Source organism: Geotrypetes seraphini, chromosome 15, assembly GCF_902459505.1.
Source record: "Geotrypetes seraphini chromosome 15, aGeoSer1.1, whole genome shotgun sequence".
Taxonomy (NCBI): domain Eukaryota; kingdom Metazoa; phylum Chordata; class Amphibia; order Gymnophiona; family Dermophiidae; genus Geotrypetes; species Geotrypetes seraphini.
In genome coordinates, this window is record NC_047098.1 from 25847236 (window position 1) to 25865465 (window position 18230).

General features: G+C 39.9%; 1 protein-coding gene across 10 annotated transcripts in view; it reads left to right on the forward strand.

The window, feature by feature from the left end:
* The window catches only part of KIF1B (kinesin family member 1B), a 195786-nt gene that overhangs the window by 160997 nt on the left and 16559 nt on the right, over positions 1–18230 (forward strand). For 6 of the 10 annotated variants that reach the window (XM_033922759.1, XM_033922760.1, XM_033922764.1 and 3 more), the window contains 8 exons: positions 97–152; positions 3356–3464; positions 4339–4405; positions 7809–7893; positions 8869–8974; positions 10156–10270; positions 10804–10937; positions 12262–12323. In XM_033922759.1, the coding sequence (XP_033778650.1) occupies positions 97–152; positions 3356–3464; positions 4339–4405; positions 7809–7893; positions 8869–8974; positions 10156–10270; positions 10804–10937; positions 12262–12323 (734 nt within the window). Of the gene's footprint in view, positions 1–96; positions 153–957; positions 1159–3355; positions 3465–4338; positions 4406–7808; positions 7894–8868; positions 8975–10155; positions 10271–10803; positions 10938–12261; positions 12324–18230 lie in introns of all 10 variants that reach the window. The other 4 variants (XM_033922756.1, XM_033922757.1, XM_033922758.1 and 1 more) reach the window with 1 other exon arrangement.

An 18230-nucleotide genomic window follows, 5' to 3' on the forward strand; every position in this document is an offset into this window, starting at 1 on the left:
GCAGAAAGGCATTAATGAAGTATAGACCAAAGGCAGGATTGGAATTTGTACCTTCTGCAGTCATAGGAATAATTTCAAGTTTCTGTTTCCCTGCAGCCCTCCACAACCTTTGCGCAGATTCTTTCCTCCTCCAATGCCTCTCTCCAAACCAGGTAAGATGATCATCCTCTGTGTAGTACCCCTAGTATGTCCCCTAAGATGGGGTCTTTATACAGTCTTGTTCTTGCCTCCCCCAACTGCTCCTGAAATAAGCATCTGTTTCCACAGCTATCACTGCACACATGAGAGGAGTTTCTCACCTTTCTTTGCAGCATGGACCTGAGAATGGCGACAGTGTGTTCCAACACCCTGTACATATCAAAGCAGCATACACTACAGAGTAGCTTCTGGTTGTTACCTTCTCTTTTCTTACCCAATGGCATGATCTCAAGACTGCCTGCCTGTTGCTCCACTAGCTCACTCGCTTTCCTTCATCCCTTATAGAGTACACATGAAACTGATGGCTGTACCTGCTTTCCCTCTCCTTAAGATCCACTTCTGAGTCCAGCATGTACTTTAAAAAGCTTCAAATACAAAGTGTACCAAACACAAAAGTGATGGATTGTAGAGGTTTTCATTGAAATCCCTGCTGTGTCTTGGGAACTTGTGAGGAAAATAAATAATCCTGTGCTTGTAATCAAGAGAGGACACCGGTGCTATGTTTGATTTGCACTTATTTCAGTATCAGCTGCTGTAAATTCTGTGTCTTTCATTTTTATATTTTACTTCTGCTAATATTGCTGCTCATAGTTCACGCTGGAGGTTTTGGGTAGAGATGAATTTTATTTTGCATCTTCTTTTACCATTATTTCTTTTTTTTTTTTTTTTTTCTGCTCTGTTTTCTTTTCCTGCCTGCCTGCTCATGTTTGTCTTTGACTCCCTTTTTTTTGCACCTATGTTCTTGGCCCCTTTCCTTAGCCCATAAGAGAAAGATTGAATTAGTTAGATACCTCATGTCTGATTATGTTAGTGCACAAATGCTGGATGCCTTCTCACAGTATGCCAGCATACTGGCCGCCTCTGCCTTGGCAACTTTTCAGGATGGTACTGAACAGACGCCCCCTTTCCCATTTCTGCCAGTTTCCAGCTGCCAGAGCAAGAGGGCTACCGAGCAAGATGGTTAGTAACCAGATTCATTCTGTAGTAGATGTAGAAGCTACTTTTGGGGTTTGTTGTGCTTGATGTGATGTCATAGCACAGTATCTCACAAACTTCTGGATTCCTTGGCACACTAAACCCTGTGCCTCAGCTGGAGGGCATCCGGAAACGTGCGGAAGTCGACACGATTACTTCATGCTCATGCATGACATCATCACGTGCGAAGGCCCTGAGCCACCAGTTAGGGGGGGGGGGGTGCTGCAACAAGAGAGGCACATAAAGAAGCAGAGGCATCGGCGAGGAGGAGAGGTGCCAACACCGGCTGACTGCCAACAGAACGTCCTGTAAGCAGTGTGCCACTGCCTCTCCTCCTCACCAGTGTCTCGCAGCACACCCAAAATCTCACCACGGCGCACAGTTTGTGATATACTGCCCTAGCCAGATGCTGTGGGATGGATGGATATGTCATGGGCCCTGTCCTGCTTTTGGTTGATAGAACTGAAATTTTGAAAGAGGTTTAAGAGGGGAGGGAAGTTATATTTTAAGCATATGATATTCCATTGTGATGCTAAACTGTAGGGTAATCGATCTAATTCTGCCAGCATGTGCAGAAGGTGCCACTCAAATTCTTTCAGTCCCTCCTCTATGCTCATGTTCTCTGCTGCCATCTTCAGTTGTTTCTTCTGCAAGCTAGCTAGAAGGTGTTAATCTGATCTGCTCTTTCTAACTTTTATTATTTTACGGGTTTCCACAGTTGTTTTGTGTTTTTTTCACAGAATTTTCTTTATATATATATATATAAAATCCCACAAATTTATTTTTTGCTATTCTATTTGTTCTATAGAGATTTTCTGGAATATTTTATGTGTAGTGATTCCTTGTATCCACAGTTTGTGAATTGTATATCTTGAAAATATTAATAAAATTTTAATTTTTTACGGGTTTCCACAGTTGTTTTTGCTTTTTTTTCCACGGAATGGCTTAGTTTCCAAAGTGTTTAGTAAACAAGAAAGTTTTCAGAGCTTTCTGAAATAAAATGGCAATTACTTCGGCCAGGAGAGTCTCAAATTTGCAGGCTCTCTTGTGCAGAGAACCGTTTCTCAAAATTACGAAGGCGGGCATTTTGCTATGGACAGTCTGGTAAGTCCTACCAAAAGTGGTCCCAGCCTTTCATGTTAACCAAGAAGTGAGATTACCAGCCTTTCATCCGTCAGGTTTCAGGCATAAGGACAAGATCTTGAAGGTCCTGGACTTCTGTAGAGCCTTCCTCAAGTATCTAGAGGAGACAAATGACTTCCATCTTTTGGATCACCTCTTAGCTGTCAGTCTACCACATCTTGCATGACTGGTCAAAACAATTTTTTCTGCAAACATTGGTTGCGGGAAGCAGCCATCCATCTTGCTAAAAGTGCATTTGAGAAGGTGTGTGACTTCCTCATGAGCATTACTGCCTGAACAGATTTGCAGGTCAGCAACCTGGTCCACCCTTCATACTTTCACCAAATTTTACAGGGTAGATGTGGCAACAAAGGAGGATGCCGCATTCAGGTCCTCAGTTCTTTGGTTAGGCGCCTCAGTCCCACTCGGAAGTTCAGGGACTGCTTAGATATGTCCTTACAGTACATCATAACATCTCTATTGCAATGGAAAAAGAGGTTAGGTTCTACCTTGATAATATCTTTTCCATTAGATTAGAGTTGTTATGCTGTAGTTCCCATCCTAACTATCCTAAGCTGCATCTCTTTTCTGCTTACTTCCCCAGACTGTGTAGTCAGTCTCTTCCAAACAGTAGCTGTCAGTCAGACCTTTGGTCAATGAAAAAGTTGTATTTAAAATGCACGCTGGGAGCTGTTTAAGCTCCATAAATGTTCTGATGGTTTTGGTTCTCCTTGCGGAATTTCTTTTGTTGTGTTGCATTGTTATCTTTCATGTTGTTACTTACATTCTCTTATCAGAGCAGAACAGAATTATAATTGGGGAGAATCCCTGCACCTCCTCTTCTCTGTCTTTGTATAGGACTGATGCCTGCTTTGGTACAAACTTGAGATGGCAACAGAGAGCATGAGCATAGAGGATGGGCTGAAAGAATTTCTACACATACTGATTACCCTACAGTACAGCATAACATCTCTAAGAACCTAATACAGTCCTGCGAAGACTGCACCTTCTATCAAATTTTCACTTGAACTGTTATATTGTTTTATTTTTTTGTTTGTAGTCCCAGCCACAAAACTGAACCCATTGAATAAGAGCAGCCTGGGGCACAGTGTTAGCCGTTATGATCTGCTGGTGTGGTTCGAGATCAGTGAACTGGAGCCCACTGGAGAGTGAGTCCTGCTCTTTCTCTTATTCCCATCCTGTCTCCACCTTTTTGCTGCTTTGTGAAAACAAGTATTGCTAATTAATTTTTCCCAGGAAATGCTAACAGATATTCAGTAGAGTTTTGGTTAACCGAGTCTCAGTTAACTGGGACTCACACAACTGGCAAAAAAAATCGCTGGTGGAAAAAAAAAAGTCCCCTGAAGTGGCAGCATCCTGAGCCGCAAATCCTCCTTCCCTCCCTCAAGCCCTGAAGCAACTACGGATCCCCCTCCCTCCTGCCCCGAAGCATCAGCATGGCAGTGGTCCTGAGCCGCAAGCCCTCCTCCCTCTCTCAAGCCCTGAAGTGGCAGAAGCAGGCATCAATTCTGAGCTGTGAACTCCCTCCCACTCTCTATCTTCCTTATCCGAAGCGCAGCAGTCAGCAGGAGGCACAGGCTGCTCATTGCCAGCCCTGGCAGGGCTTTTCCTCTGATGCATCAAAAGAAAGGCCCAGCTACGGCTGGCCATGAGCAGCCTGTTTGAGGCTGTCTCCTGCTGACCACTGCGCTTCTGGTAAGGAAGAGAGAGGGAGCGAGGGAGTTAACGGCTCAGGACTGTCGCCTGCTTCTGCCTCTTAAGGGAGGGAGGAGGGCTTTGTGGTTCAGGACCGCTGCCATGCTGGTGCTTTGAGGGGGGGAGGGAATTGAGAGTGTGTTAGACAAGGTTTCTAACACACTCTCAATTAACCTGAAAACCAGTTATCTGGTATTCACCAATTCCTGTGGGTGTCGGATAGCTGAGATTCTACCTTATTGTGGCTGTTCTGTCCCTTCCTTTCTAACCTAGGTTGATTGATCATGTGGTTTATTGTGCATTCTTTGTTTCTTGACTTGGCTCTAGGTACATCCCAGCAGTGGTGGATCACACTGGAGGTCTCCCCTGCCAGGGCACATTCCTGCTGCATCAAGTAAGCAAAGACTTGCATGCTGTTTGACTGACCATTCCTTTTTTTAAACTGAAATTTTATTTGAATTCTTGCTAGAACAAAACACATGTATTGTATTAAGACATATATGTCTTAATACAATCTTAGTTTTAACATTGTGTTCTTTGTTATGGCATAAGTCATTAACAAATAAGTTCTTTCCCTGAGCTGCCTCCTCCCCCACCAATTTAAAACAACCATTCTAGGCTCTTTAGAACGTTTGTATATATTCTCAGTCAATCCTAGCTTTATATCAGGGGTAGGGAACTCCGGTCCTCGAGAGCCATATTCCAGTCGGGTTTTCAGGATTTCCCCAATGAATATGCATTCTGTTCTTGGGCCTATTTTTAACATTTTTATAAATGATATTGCTGCAGGACTGTCAGGTAAGATTTGCCTCTTTGGGGATGATACGAAAATCTGCAATAGAGTAGACACCTAGGATGGTGTGAATTCAACATGAAAAAAGATCTGGAGAAGCTTGAAGAATGCTCTGAAATTTGGCAGCTAAAATCTCATGCATTTGGGCTGCAAACACCCGAGGGAACAGTACAGTTTAGAGGGTGAAGAACTTAAGTACACGACAGAAGAGCGGGACTTGGGTGTGATTGTATGTGATGATCTTAAGGTGGCCAAACAGGTTGAAAAGATGATGGTGAAAGCTAAAAGATGCTAGGATGCATAGGGAAAGGTATGGCCAGTAGGAAAAAGGAGATATTGATGCCCATGTATAAGACTTTGGTGAGACCTCATTTAGAATATTGTGTAAAATTCTGAAGGCCGCACCTTCAAAAAGATATAAAAAGGATAGAATCGGTCCAGAGGAAGGCTACTAAAATGGTGCATGGTCTTCGTCATAAGGTGTATGGGGACAGACTTAAAGATCTTAATCTGTATACTTTGGACGAAAGGCGGCAGGAAAGGGGAGATATGATAAGAGTCGTTTAAATACCTACATGATGTAAATGAGCATGAGTTGAGTCTTTCATTTGAAAGGAAGCTCTGGAATGAGAGGGCATAGGATGAAGTTAAGAGGCTCAGGAGTAATCTAAGGAAATACTTTTTTTACAGAAAGTGTGGTAGAGATGGTGGAGACAGAGACTGTGTCTGATTTCAAGAGGGCCTGGGATAATCACATTGGGATCTCTTGGGAGAGAAAGAGATAATGGTTACTGCGGATGGGCAGACTGGAAGGGTCATTTGGCCTTTATCTGCCATCATATTTCTATGTTTCTATGATGCTGCAGCCTTCATTGATGGTGAACCTGGATGGATGGATGGATCTGAACCATGCTCTAAGAGTTTTTGGCAGGTTTGTTGGCTATGCACATGGCATCGATATCAAGGGTGCTTGAACTAGCCAAGTTGCTTGTTCAGCCTATCCCTCAAGGCCCCTCTGCCTGTGGTGCAGATCCCGATGTCATCATTGCTTGCGATGTTGGCATTGATACCAGCTTATGCAGGTACTCCATTGATGTTGGTAGAGGAAACTTCGCTGGAGTCTGAGATAGAACCTGAGATAGTACATTGTTCCTCACATCCAACCCAGGCATAGTATCAGCTTTCCATCCCATGAAGATATTTTAGCTGACACCGATTTGGACCATTTGTGACAGTGTGATGAGGATCCACATTACTGCTCAGAGGAAGAGTCATATGGAATGCCATCAGACTCCCTCCCCTCCAGAGGAAAGAAGATCATCACCACCAGAAAGCCTTTCCATCCCCTTTATTATTAAAGAGATGATGGCTGTTATCCCAGTTCCTTTGGAACTGGAGGATGAGCTTAGGGCTGAGATGTTCGAGGTCCTGGACTATGAATCACCTCCTACAGAGGTGGTGACTGTTGCACTTCACAGAATCCTAAAAAATATTCAGGTGAAGAATTGGGAGTCCCCTCCGCTAGTCCCGCTATTCCCCAAAAATCCTTCGTACAGGAGCGGCTGAAGAAAACAATGACATGGCAAGGGGAGGAGTCAGAAGACTTCACCAACAAGTGTGTCTGCATATTCCCTGCTTGTCTCTGGAAAAACATCTTTTGTCCAAATGAATCCAGTGTTCTGGTTTCCCTGCCTGGGGTCACCGGGGGTATAGTCTCTAGAACTTTTGGCATGTTTGAGAGCATGGATTCCATAACCAAGGAATGATGAGGCAACTGAGGCTTTTATCTTGGTACACTCTGGATCCAGTACATGGTGTCAGAATTTAAAGCTATACATGCGCTTTTAAGCATCCGCACCAGGGGTCTGTGGATACATTGCCCCACATGTGAGATTATTGAGCTGCTGTCCTCTGAGAACAACTGCTACAGTTAAGTACCTTTGCTTTCTCTGTGGTCAGTTAGATCCAACAGCCAAACAGTCCCGGGAGCCCATCCTGAGGTTGAAGCACGCTTGCTGAATGAGCTGTCATATTCTGAGAAGAGCTGCAGGGTAGAAACTGTGGCATATACTCAGAAGCCTTTTCCAGAGGTTTCTGAGCTCTGAGACATGGGACAGGTTTGGATCCATGAATTGGTGCCATCACCCACATGTGTGCCTGTTAGTTCCTGTTGTCCACAGAGAACACTGTTACAGATGTTCAATGTCACTTTATTTATATAGTGACATTTTCTGTTTTATTTTAATATCTTTCTTACTTAATAGGGAGATAAAGCTTAGTATTCTGTGACAAGAATTACTCTATAATATTGAGATCACAGCTATAATCTATTGTTAATAATATTACTTTCCTTGTATTATTTTAAATATTATTGTGAAGTGCTCAGACCAAGTAACCCAAAATATAGTGAAGTCACTACAATGAGGTTAACAAGGGGACCATCATCGCCTTCACCTGTCCCCTGCCCTCCCTAGATGACCACAAACGGGATTGGAAGAATGAATGAACAGTTCTAGGATTTTAACGGAGCACACGAATTTTATTAGTACACAGTCATCAATGAGAATTAACGAAACCAACTACCCCCCTATTCAGATAAGTACATTAAGTTGATCTGAAAATGTTTGTGGTCATCTAGGGAGGGCAGGGGACAGGTGAAGGCGATGATGGTCCCCTTGTTAACCTCATTGTAGTGACTTCACTATATTTTGGGTTACTTGGTCTGAGCACTTCACAATAATATTTAAAATAATACAAGGAAAGTAATATTATTAACAATAGATTATAGCTGTGATCACAATATTATAGAGTTATTTTAATATCTTAACATTTACAGTATTAGCCTTTTTACCTATTGCTGCACATTAGGCCACTATTTTTTAGAGAGCTCATTTCAATTATTTGAAAAACTGCCATATTAGAGACCATCACTGTATAAGTTGATGTGATTTGTTTTCTCTTGTAATTACTTATCTCCTGCTGACTGACTTGTTTAATGCTGCAGGGAATCCAGCGCAGGCTCACAGTAACCATCATCCATGAGCGTGGCAGTGAACTGCACTGGAAGGATGTGCGGGAGTTGGTTGTTGGTGAGTATCTCCGTGTATACAAGGCCCAAAATGTGCAAGGATGTGTGGAAGTGTTAATTCTGTTGAAGTATACAAGGCTCAGCACTTGCAGTCCCAGCAAACTGCTGTATTATGTGCTAAACCTGCTGCGATTAAGGGCTCATTTTCTTATGGTTGACCTTGTTGTGTATTGCACGTGTATTCTTTTCCTCCAGTACCCTCAGCTTTGATTGGAGGCTTGCGTCCATTGACTTGCTCCTTCCATGCTTCTGGTTAGCTGGTCAGTACTACAGTTACAGAGGTAGCTTTTTTCCCTCTTTTCTCCTGGGCTTTGAGTTCACTGTCTCTACAGCATACCCAGGACCAATTGGAACCACCAGACAGGGTAGCATAGTAAATGATGGCAGATAAATACCTGAACGATCCATCCAATCTGCCCATTAGTTATAGTCATTAAAAATACATGATTAAATTAACTTGTCTCTTCTTTGATATTTCTGGGCCATAGACTGTAATGGCCACCTAGTATTGTCCTAGGTTTCAAATGCTGAAATTGCCATCCAAGCTCACTCTAGCTTATCCAACCATCCCGTTGTTTGCAGGATATCTACCATAAAGTCTAGCCAGTAACATCCTCATGTTCTAACTTAATGGAGTTCCCATTGATGCCCACTCCAGCCCACCCTACACTGCATCACCATATATGGGGACACAGACCATGCAAGTCTGTCCAATACCGGCCTTGGTTCTTTAATTTACATCCTTCATTTTCTAATTAGAGATCCTCTATATTCCACGCTTTTTTGAATTCCATTACCATTTTCCTCTTCACCACTTCCCTTGGAAGGGCATCCCAGGCATCTACCACCATCTCCATGAAGAAGAATTTCCTGTCCTACAGCACAGATATTTATAGCCTTAAGTCGCATAAGTATATCTGGTTTATTCTTTTCCTTGTCTGTAATTGTTCTGATGTGCAATATTCCATCCCTTAAGGACGAATCAGGAATAAAGCTGAAGTGGCTGATTCTGCTGTGGATGCTGTTCTGTCTCTTAATATCATCTCTGCAAAATACCTCAAGTCTTCTCACAGCTCCAGCAGGTGAGTAGGGGTTGCTTGCCTGTCACTTCAACGTGCATTCTGTATAACTTTACATAGACAAGGGTGAGGCTAAAACTCCTTTCCATGAGGCAAGATGATGTCATCCTATACCAGAAGCAAACAATAAAAAATATAAGTTAACTGGAAATTCATTAATCAGGATACTGGGCTTGATGGACCTTCAGTCTGTCCCAGTATGGCAATTATTATGTTCTTATGTAATCCATTCTCCGTGTCCTTTCTGATATTCCCTCTCTCTAGTCATTGTCCACGTCCCATCCTTTCCTCCTGTTCTCTATCATCCCTAACCTTTCTAGCACCAATCACTGAGATTTTTTTTCTCCATTATAAAGACTAAATAAACTGGACACAAAAGTCATAAAATTATTTTTATAAAGGAAACTAAAACTTACATTAATAAATATATATGCAAATAAGCCACAAAGTTGGCATGGAATCTCTGAAATTTGGCACAGAATTGTCCCACTTGTTGCACAGAATCTACCCTTGTATTGTAACTGGGATGATATATATAGAATTATTCTATATTGTTATCAGAACACTGCTTTCCATTATATAACCTTTGGAGGCAGAGGAAATATATTTGTAAGAAGTTAATGTTGTTTGGATATCTGAACTAACAAGCTATGCTGGAAACTTTTTTCCCTTCCTTGTATTTCTGATGATATAGATAATCCAGTCCTTGTTCTTGTCTCTTGCTGGGCCTTATTCAGTGCTTGTGTTCTTTAAGCCTGGATTAGAGAGGCACCAGGAATACAGTATTTTTAGCATGTAAATAATGTATAATATGGTTTCAGCATTTATTTGTTGTAGGGCATTGCAATATAGGCTTTTTTTTTTCTTTTTTTTTAAAAAAAGCTTTCTTAAAATTGTGCTGCTGATGTTTGGCATTATTGTTAACTCTGGTAAGTGATGTTTAGAGTGCTGTTATCTTGGGAGATTGATTAGAACACTGAAAGAGAGGTTTAGATTTTCTCCAATGTTCTCAAACCTCATAGGTTCTTTGCCTTAGTGCTTTGGCTCCTCTGCCCTCTTTTCTTATCTTAGGATATGCCATCCTTTCAGGTTGTCTTCTTGTAGTGTTTTAAATGTTTCATTGTGGGGTTTATGAGGTATGCATAATTTTATGGGACATTAAAGGATTTTATAATTTCTTTTAGGATCTTCTATCGCTTTGAGGCAGTTTGGGACAGCTCTTTGCATAATTCTCTCCTCCTGAACAGAGTGACTCCGTATGGAGAGAAGATTTACATGACACTGTCTGCATACTTGGAGGTGAGAAATCAAAACAGTATTAATAGGCTGTAAGCTCAGTACTTGCATGTTTGGGAGAGGAACACTGGTCAGACTAAGTTTACTAGATTTTACTTGCATAAAATCCGGACCCATAGCCCCGCCTCTAGGCCTGCCCAGTTCCACCCAGCTCCATTCCGTTACAACCAAGTCACACCCTCTTCCGCCTCAACCTGTTCTCGTCCTCAGGACCGTGTCGGGAGGGCATCTGTGCATGTGCAGACGCCCTCCTGACATGGTCCCAAGGTGGAAGCTTTTCAAAACCCGGACAAAGTGCCAGAGATTAACCCCCAGATATTTTAGATGGCCCTCTGTCTACATAATTTGAAAATGGCTTTTAAGTCTCCAGCATCTTTTCTGAGGATAGGAACCTTCTCCACAAAGCTTCTGGATTACTTGCAAGTCATTTTTGCATTACATAAAGGGAAACATTATCTATAGATGTACGTTGAGTATAGCTGCCTTGTGTGTGGGTTGTCTTTTGAGCATTATCTTTTTTTTTTTTTTGTATATAGCTTGACCACTGCATTCAGCCAGCTGTCATTACCAAAGATGTATGCATGGTCTTCTATTCACGAGATGCCAAGATTTCTCCACCACGTTCTCTTCGTAGTCTCTTTGGTAGTGGCTATTCCAAATCCCCTGACTCGTAAGTCACCCAAAGATCAGCTAAGTATGATTAGCTATAGTTTATTTGTGGGGTCATAGGGTCTATAGAACTGAAGGATACATGGAAAACTCTGCGATATGTCAGTAATTTAACATCTATTCCAGTCGATAAATCGACCAATCAAACTATATGGTTAAACTCCAAGATTCAAATTGGCAGATTTAAGGTCATCTGGAAGCATTGGATGATAGCAGGTATACGGATTTTAGGTGCTGTCATTTCAAATGGTAAACTGCTTGATTTTTCACAGCTGCAGCATAAATATAGTCTTAATAAATCACAAAGCTTTAGATGGTTGCAGCTGAAGCAGGCCATTGAAAAATCATAATACGCAATATAGTTTAGAATTTTTATGCTTTCAGGTGGACTTCTTGGGACATCAGGCCGCACAGTGGTATAAATTGATAAACGGATTTGTAAATAAAAAACCTAAAACTGGACTTAGGGACATTTGGAGCATTGAGATTAAACAGCAAATTTCTGCGTCTCAATGGCCACGAATTTGGTCTTGGAGGATGAGATGTACAGTGTCCGCATCTATGAGACAAACTTGGTTTTTCCTATTACATAGAGCATTTTGGACCTCAGTTAGATTACAGAAGTTAAATAGCTCTAAGTCTAATAGATGCTGGCATTGTAATCTTGAGATTGGGACACTAGATCATTTGTTATACTATTGTCCCTTTATCTTGACCTTTTGGAAATCAATCTGGACCCAAATAAATTGTTTATTGGAGAATCCCGTGGCTTTATCGTAAGACATGTTTCTTTTTGGTATGTCAATGAGAACAAAGAGCCAAATTTCATCAAACAATAATAGCTTTTATTGATTATGACAGGAGTCGCCATACAACATATCACAAATAATTGGAAAAATTACAGTTTTTGGTGGAACTTGTGTCACATCTATAAGATGGAGAGAACAATAGCCATACAAAAAGGGAATTATAAAAAATTTAAAGAGATATGGGGGCCATTGACAAATTATTGTAATGAATAGATACCATTTTTCCATTATAAGTACATTACAAGTGAAGGGGTGGGAGGAGGAATTCTGAATTTTATTAAATGTTTGGATCAGTAAAAAAGAATATTTTATAGGATATATTTGATTGCATATGTTATGGTAGGGATGGGAGGGAAGGGGTTAAATTTTATGTATTAATGTTAAATATATCAGAAATTCAAGTGATGTATTTAATTTCATTTGCCAATTATTGATACACTTGTTGTAAGATGTAAAAATGAATAAAGATTTATAAAAAAGAAAATGAAAGAACTGAAGGCTACTGTCTCTCAACAGAAACCGTGTAACAGGAATCTATGAACTGAGCTTGTGCAAAATGGCTGATACAGGCAGTCCTGGTAAGTAACTATCACTGTTATGTGTGCAGTGCCCTATAGTGTATAACCGTGTAGTGTGTTTGCTGCACTCCACAAGTTAGAATAGTGTTAGGTACAGTTAAGAGGGGTTTGGACAATTTCCTGGAGGAAAAGTCCATAGTCTGTTATTGAAAAAGACATGAGACAAGCTACTGTTTGCCCTGGATCAGAAGCATAGAATGTTGTTACTCTTTGGGTTTTGGCCAGGTACTGGTGACCTGGGTTGGCCACCATGGGAATGGGCTTGGCTTGATGGACCATTGGTCTGACCCAGTAAGGCTATTTTTATGTAAGAGTGCAGAGTAGGCCCTCCCTAGGAGTTAGTCGTGAGAAGGTAACCAAAACTATTTTAGTTTAGGGCACTAAAGGCTGAAATGCAGACCCTCATCACTCAAGCTTCACCCATAGGACAGGTTTTAACTAGGAGATTAGCCAGCTTGATATGTAGTGGGTAAGAATCCATTTATTTGCATTTACCAAAAGCATGCAGTTGGACATGCAAGTATAGATTAGATTCCTGAAAGAATTCCGTGGCGTCTACCTTTTGGCAATCCCAGGCCATCTGTAACTCAAGACATTGTTATTTACAGACACATTGGCCTTGGTGTCTGTTTGGAAGAAACCTGGCGTGACCTTCATCCCACCCCTCCAAGTGTCAGGAGAAGCTGTGAACACAAAGCATAACCATCCTCTGTGGCAGTTTCATTATTCATATGAGGGCCTGGGTAGAAAACAAGATAGTAATGCTTCTACCATTCTCACATTATATGAGAGCTATGTAATTAACAATTAGTTGGTGAAATGTCAAGGGATGGTTGATCTCTTACAGGTGTTAGTGTGGTCTTAAATATTTTGCATACAGCAACACACATCTCAGGTACTATCAAAATAGTCAATTCAATATTTCATGCACGTGAATCTTGGGAGTGAATTGGTGCCCCACCTGCATGCTCCTCCATCTATAAGGACTTTGGAACTGCTAAGATTAGCCTTAGGAGGAGGTTTCATAGAGTTCTGGGTCCAGTAAGGGTGCTCACACTTTTGATCCTCAACTATCAGCCAGCTCAAGGAATTTTATCCTGACTGTATAAAGGGCAGCTGGTCTCCCAGCAATGTGCTAGCAACTTTGGAGGAATCCAATCATTTTTTTTGCAACACCAACCAAATTTTCCTTGATCAAGAAGCAAGTGCAGAACTCCATCTAGGATGTCTAGATCTAGTACTCTATAGGGCATTCATTACACCCTTCTCCAGTCATGAAAACAACTGGTGACACCTTCATCTCTGGCAGAGCTGGCCCTTTTTGAAGTAGCATTTCATTTGCATATTTCAGGACTCTGAGAATAAGTGAGCTAGTCCCCCTACACATATCCTCTCCCCTTGGCACAGCATGCCACCAAGTCTATGGATCTCTTCATGGTAATATCCAACTCATAGGCAGTAGGGCCATTCTGTGCATTCACAGTCTAAGACTGATAGCTGAGGAAGGTTCAATCAGTATGCTTATGACAGACCAATGCCCACAGGCTTTTGCAAATAAAACTACATAGCAAACTGTTTTGGCTAGTGCTTGTGGATACAAGCCTGCCGATTGTCATACCAGTTTGCAACATTCATTAATGGCTTACACTCATTTCACACATGAGTGCCTATTTTTCAACCTTCTGAGACCATTAAACAAATAAGGTGCTTGCTATCAGACTGCTACAAAGGGACTATTTAATGGGATCTAGCTTAAAATAGAGACAGTATAGTTGATGACATAGAGACAGACATGTTTAGTTGATGGAATGAGCCAAAAATAAGCAGAGATGACCAAGGTATCCAAGCTGGCAAAATCTTTAATAGTTAACTCCCTTAGAACACACTTCAAACGAATCCGACATGGGCCATGTTTCGGCAAATGCCTGCTTCGGGGTTCACAAAGTACAATACCATACAAACATCAATAAAATATATGAAATAATTTACATTAAAACTTTTAATGCGTATACAACATAATGCAAAATGAAATGTAATGTAAGATAAAAACCAAAAGATGATGATGCATACACATATTGAACAACAATTAAATAAATAAATATAATATATAAATGACATAAAAAGCATTAAAAAGTTGCACATTGAGATAACAAAGTTAAACTGATAAACACAAAAACAAATAATGACTAATTAAATTTACTTTAAGCAAATAATAATCAACTGCCACTTCATTTTAAAATTAGTATATCCAAAAATTGTGGATGCAAGAAAATAGAAAAAGTGAATGCAAGAGAGCATAAAATGATAAAATACATATATGCATATATACCTCCTTAAATTGTAATGCAGTCTGTTGTTTAGAATATGTATCAATCTATATTGGGGTAGATAATAGTTAATTTAATGGGCTATAAGTACTTAAATGAACTGTGATGAGTTGTAGATGAAGAGGACAATCCAGATACGAAAGACTTTAAAAACTTTCTATCTCTACTCAATTACAATCTCCCTTTACCCACACAAAACACATGAAAAAGGTCATCACTTAGATGTGATAGCTATGTCCACAAAGGAAATTTTAGACCCTGCCATCTTTCTACCTAATGGCACCTGGTGTCACGATATCTGGTCTGACCATTTTATATATTATTTCAAATTAATCTGGACTCATTTAAAATCTAAAACACATCCAAGGATAAAAAGAGAATATCACACAATGTGAACTACAAGCGGAAATAGGAGAAGGAGTCGATTTCTGGGATCACTGGATGAAAACTAGCACATCCATTTTAGATAAAATTGCCCCTAAACGAAAAAGCTGCACAAATAAATATAACAAATGGTTTGACGCCGAACTTCTAAAAATGAAACAACTAGTAAGATGACTGGAAAGAATTTGGAAAAAAACGGGAGAATTGTCAGACTGTAACAACTGGAGATCTAACATAAAAATCTACAAACAACTGATAAAAGACAAACGTAAAGCATTCTACTCTTCTAAAATCAACTTATCTAGCTCAAAAGGAATCAATACCAAAGATCTGTTCAACTTGGTTACGAATTTATTTGACACCACACGCCACACTCAACTTGTGCACAATATTAAACCACCTTCAGCAAATGATTTAGCACAGCATTTCGATTCAAAAATTAAAAATCTAAGAAACAACTGTTTGACAAATGACACCAATGGTCATCAAATAGCTAACATACAATAATAATAATAACAGTTTATATACCGCAGTACCGTGAAGTTCTATGCGGTTTACAAAAGATTAAAAGACGTTACAAATTGAATAATAATAATAATAATTTTATTTCTTATATACCGCTGTACCGTGAGGTTCTAAGCGGTTTACAGTAGAAACAGAAGAAATGCAATAAGTAAGATTAATTAAGATGAAGAGAAAGTACTTAGAGTTCCCTGACTGTCCCAAAGGCTCACATTCTTGCTAAAGTACTTGAGAAAAATAAATTAGTTAGGTTATAAACATAGAGTAGAAGAAGGTAGGAAAACAGTTCATAGGAAAATTAATTTCGAATACATTATACATTATATATTGTTCAAGGCGGAATACAAATTATAGGAATTACCAAAAGAATTGCGTAATAAAGATTATCTAGATAAATTACATAACAGTGATTCGTGTACATTAAATGGTGTGGTAGAGGATTCAATTTTGAGAATTACATATCAAGGGAATCAAGTGATAACAGAATATAGTGGAGATTATCAGTATATACGGTTTACAGATTGGAAGTTACCTAATAATGAAGTAAGAAATTTATTGGATAGTGTGGAAAATGTTTATATAGGAATCAGAGTATGTATGATAGGAAAGGTTCTAAGAATTGAATTAATGTGTTATTCTATCGAGGGAGAGCTTGTGCATAAAGGGAGGATATTAGTTGGTAATGACGTGTTTTCTGAATAGAAATGTTTTGATTTCTTTTCGAAACACTTTGATGTCTGTTGTATTGATCATTAGTTTGGTGATTGTGGGGTCAATTTTTGCTGCCTGTGTCGCTAGAAAGCTGTCGTATAGTTTCTTAAGACGGGTTCCATTATTAGGTGGGAAGGTGAATAGGTTTTGCGTTCTTCTTGATCTGGATGAGCGGTAACGGTTTAGGCGATTGTTTAGGTAACAGGGGGCAGTTCCATGGGTTATCTTAAACAGCAGACAATAGAACTTGAATTGAGTTCTTGCTTTTATCGGGAGTGATGTGGTCAAATTTGCTGAGACAGTAGATGAGTCTGATGGCAGTGTTCTGAACTGTCTGTAGTTGTTTTATCATATTGTTAGGACATGTTAGGTAGAGGCTGTTGCAGTAATCCAAGTTACTGATTGTGAGGGATTGTACAATGATCTTGTAGTGTTCTTTGGTAAAGAAATTTCTTATTTTTCTTAGGTTTCGCATGGTGAAGAATGCCTTCTGTATGACTTTGTGTATCTGTGTCTGCATAGTGCAGCGTCTATCTAATTGTATTCCTAGAATTTTTAGAGTGCTCTGTATGGGATATTTGATTGTATTTACTTCCAATTCTGTTATAGATTGCTTTTGTTCCTTCTCTAGTAGTAGGAATTTGGTTTTCTCTGCATTCAGTTTCAATTTATGGTTCTTCATCCATTTTTATACAGTTTCTAGTGTATGAACTTAAAAGAGGTGAAAGAAAGTGGTTAATAGGTCAAGAGAACCATATTGAGGAGAAAGAGATGTACGGGTCAGCTGTCTAGATATTTCAGGAACAGATATGTTTTTACAAGAAAATGAAATACCAGCAGACATGATCTGGAGTTCCTTTCAAGATTTAGAATGCAATAATTATATCAAACTATATAACTAATACTCTAAATCATACTGCAGTCTGGACTCATGTCCCCCAGAAATTATGAAAGCGGCTCGTTTAGAATTTAAACTATCTTTGCTGAATTACTTAGCCCATAACCTAAAAAATGGAAAGTTCCTCACTAATAATGGTTACATAATAATAACCCCAATTCCAAAAAAATAGCAAAGAATCATCCGCACTGGTAACCATCTATAGACCAGTAGCATCCATTCCATTTATTGTAAAAATCATGGAAGGATTGGTACATACCCAACTGATGTTCTCTCTCCTGCATGAAACTCAATCTGGTTTTAGACCTCTGTTCATTACTGAGATGGTAATTGCGGCTATCTTAGATAATCTGCGTCTCTTGTTTAGTAAGGGCCTTAATGCCCTGATCATGCAATTTGATATGAGCTCTGCCTTTGACCTAGTGGACCATGGGAAAATGCTACAATGCCTAGATGCAATTGGTATTAGGGAAGAGGTATTGGACTGGCTTCGAGGCTTCCTTATGTCCCGTACCTATCAAGTACGTTTCAATTACGATCTCTCCGATACCTGGAGCAATCCATCTGGCGTACTTCAAAGATCACCACTATCCCCATTGCTTTTCAATGTCTACATGTCCTCACTAGGTGCGCAATTGACCCAGCTGGGGATAAAATTATTCAGTTACGCAGATGACTTTACGATCATCATTCCATTCACTAACTCTCTCTCGGAAATTACTCCCAAGGCATCAGAAGCACTAAATTTGATGGAACAATGTATGACTAAATTCAAACTGAAACTTAATTCAGAAAAAACAAAATTTTTGTAGCTTTGCCACACCCGCTGGACACCAAGACACCGCTATGCATCAATAACCTCAGTTATCCTATTCAATCTACTATGAAGGTATTGGGTATAACACTATACCAGTGCTTAATCATGAAGGACCAGGTAGACTCCTTAATCAGAAAGGGTTTTTTCACTCTCTGGAAGCTTCGATCCATTAGAGCATATTGTGATATGTCAGCATTTAGAATCCTGGTACAATCCCTCGTACTGAGTCAACTTGATTACTGTAACAT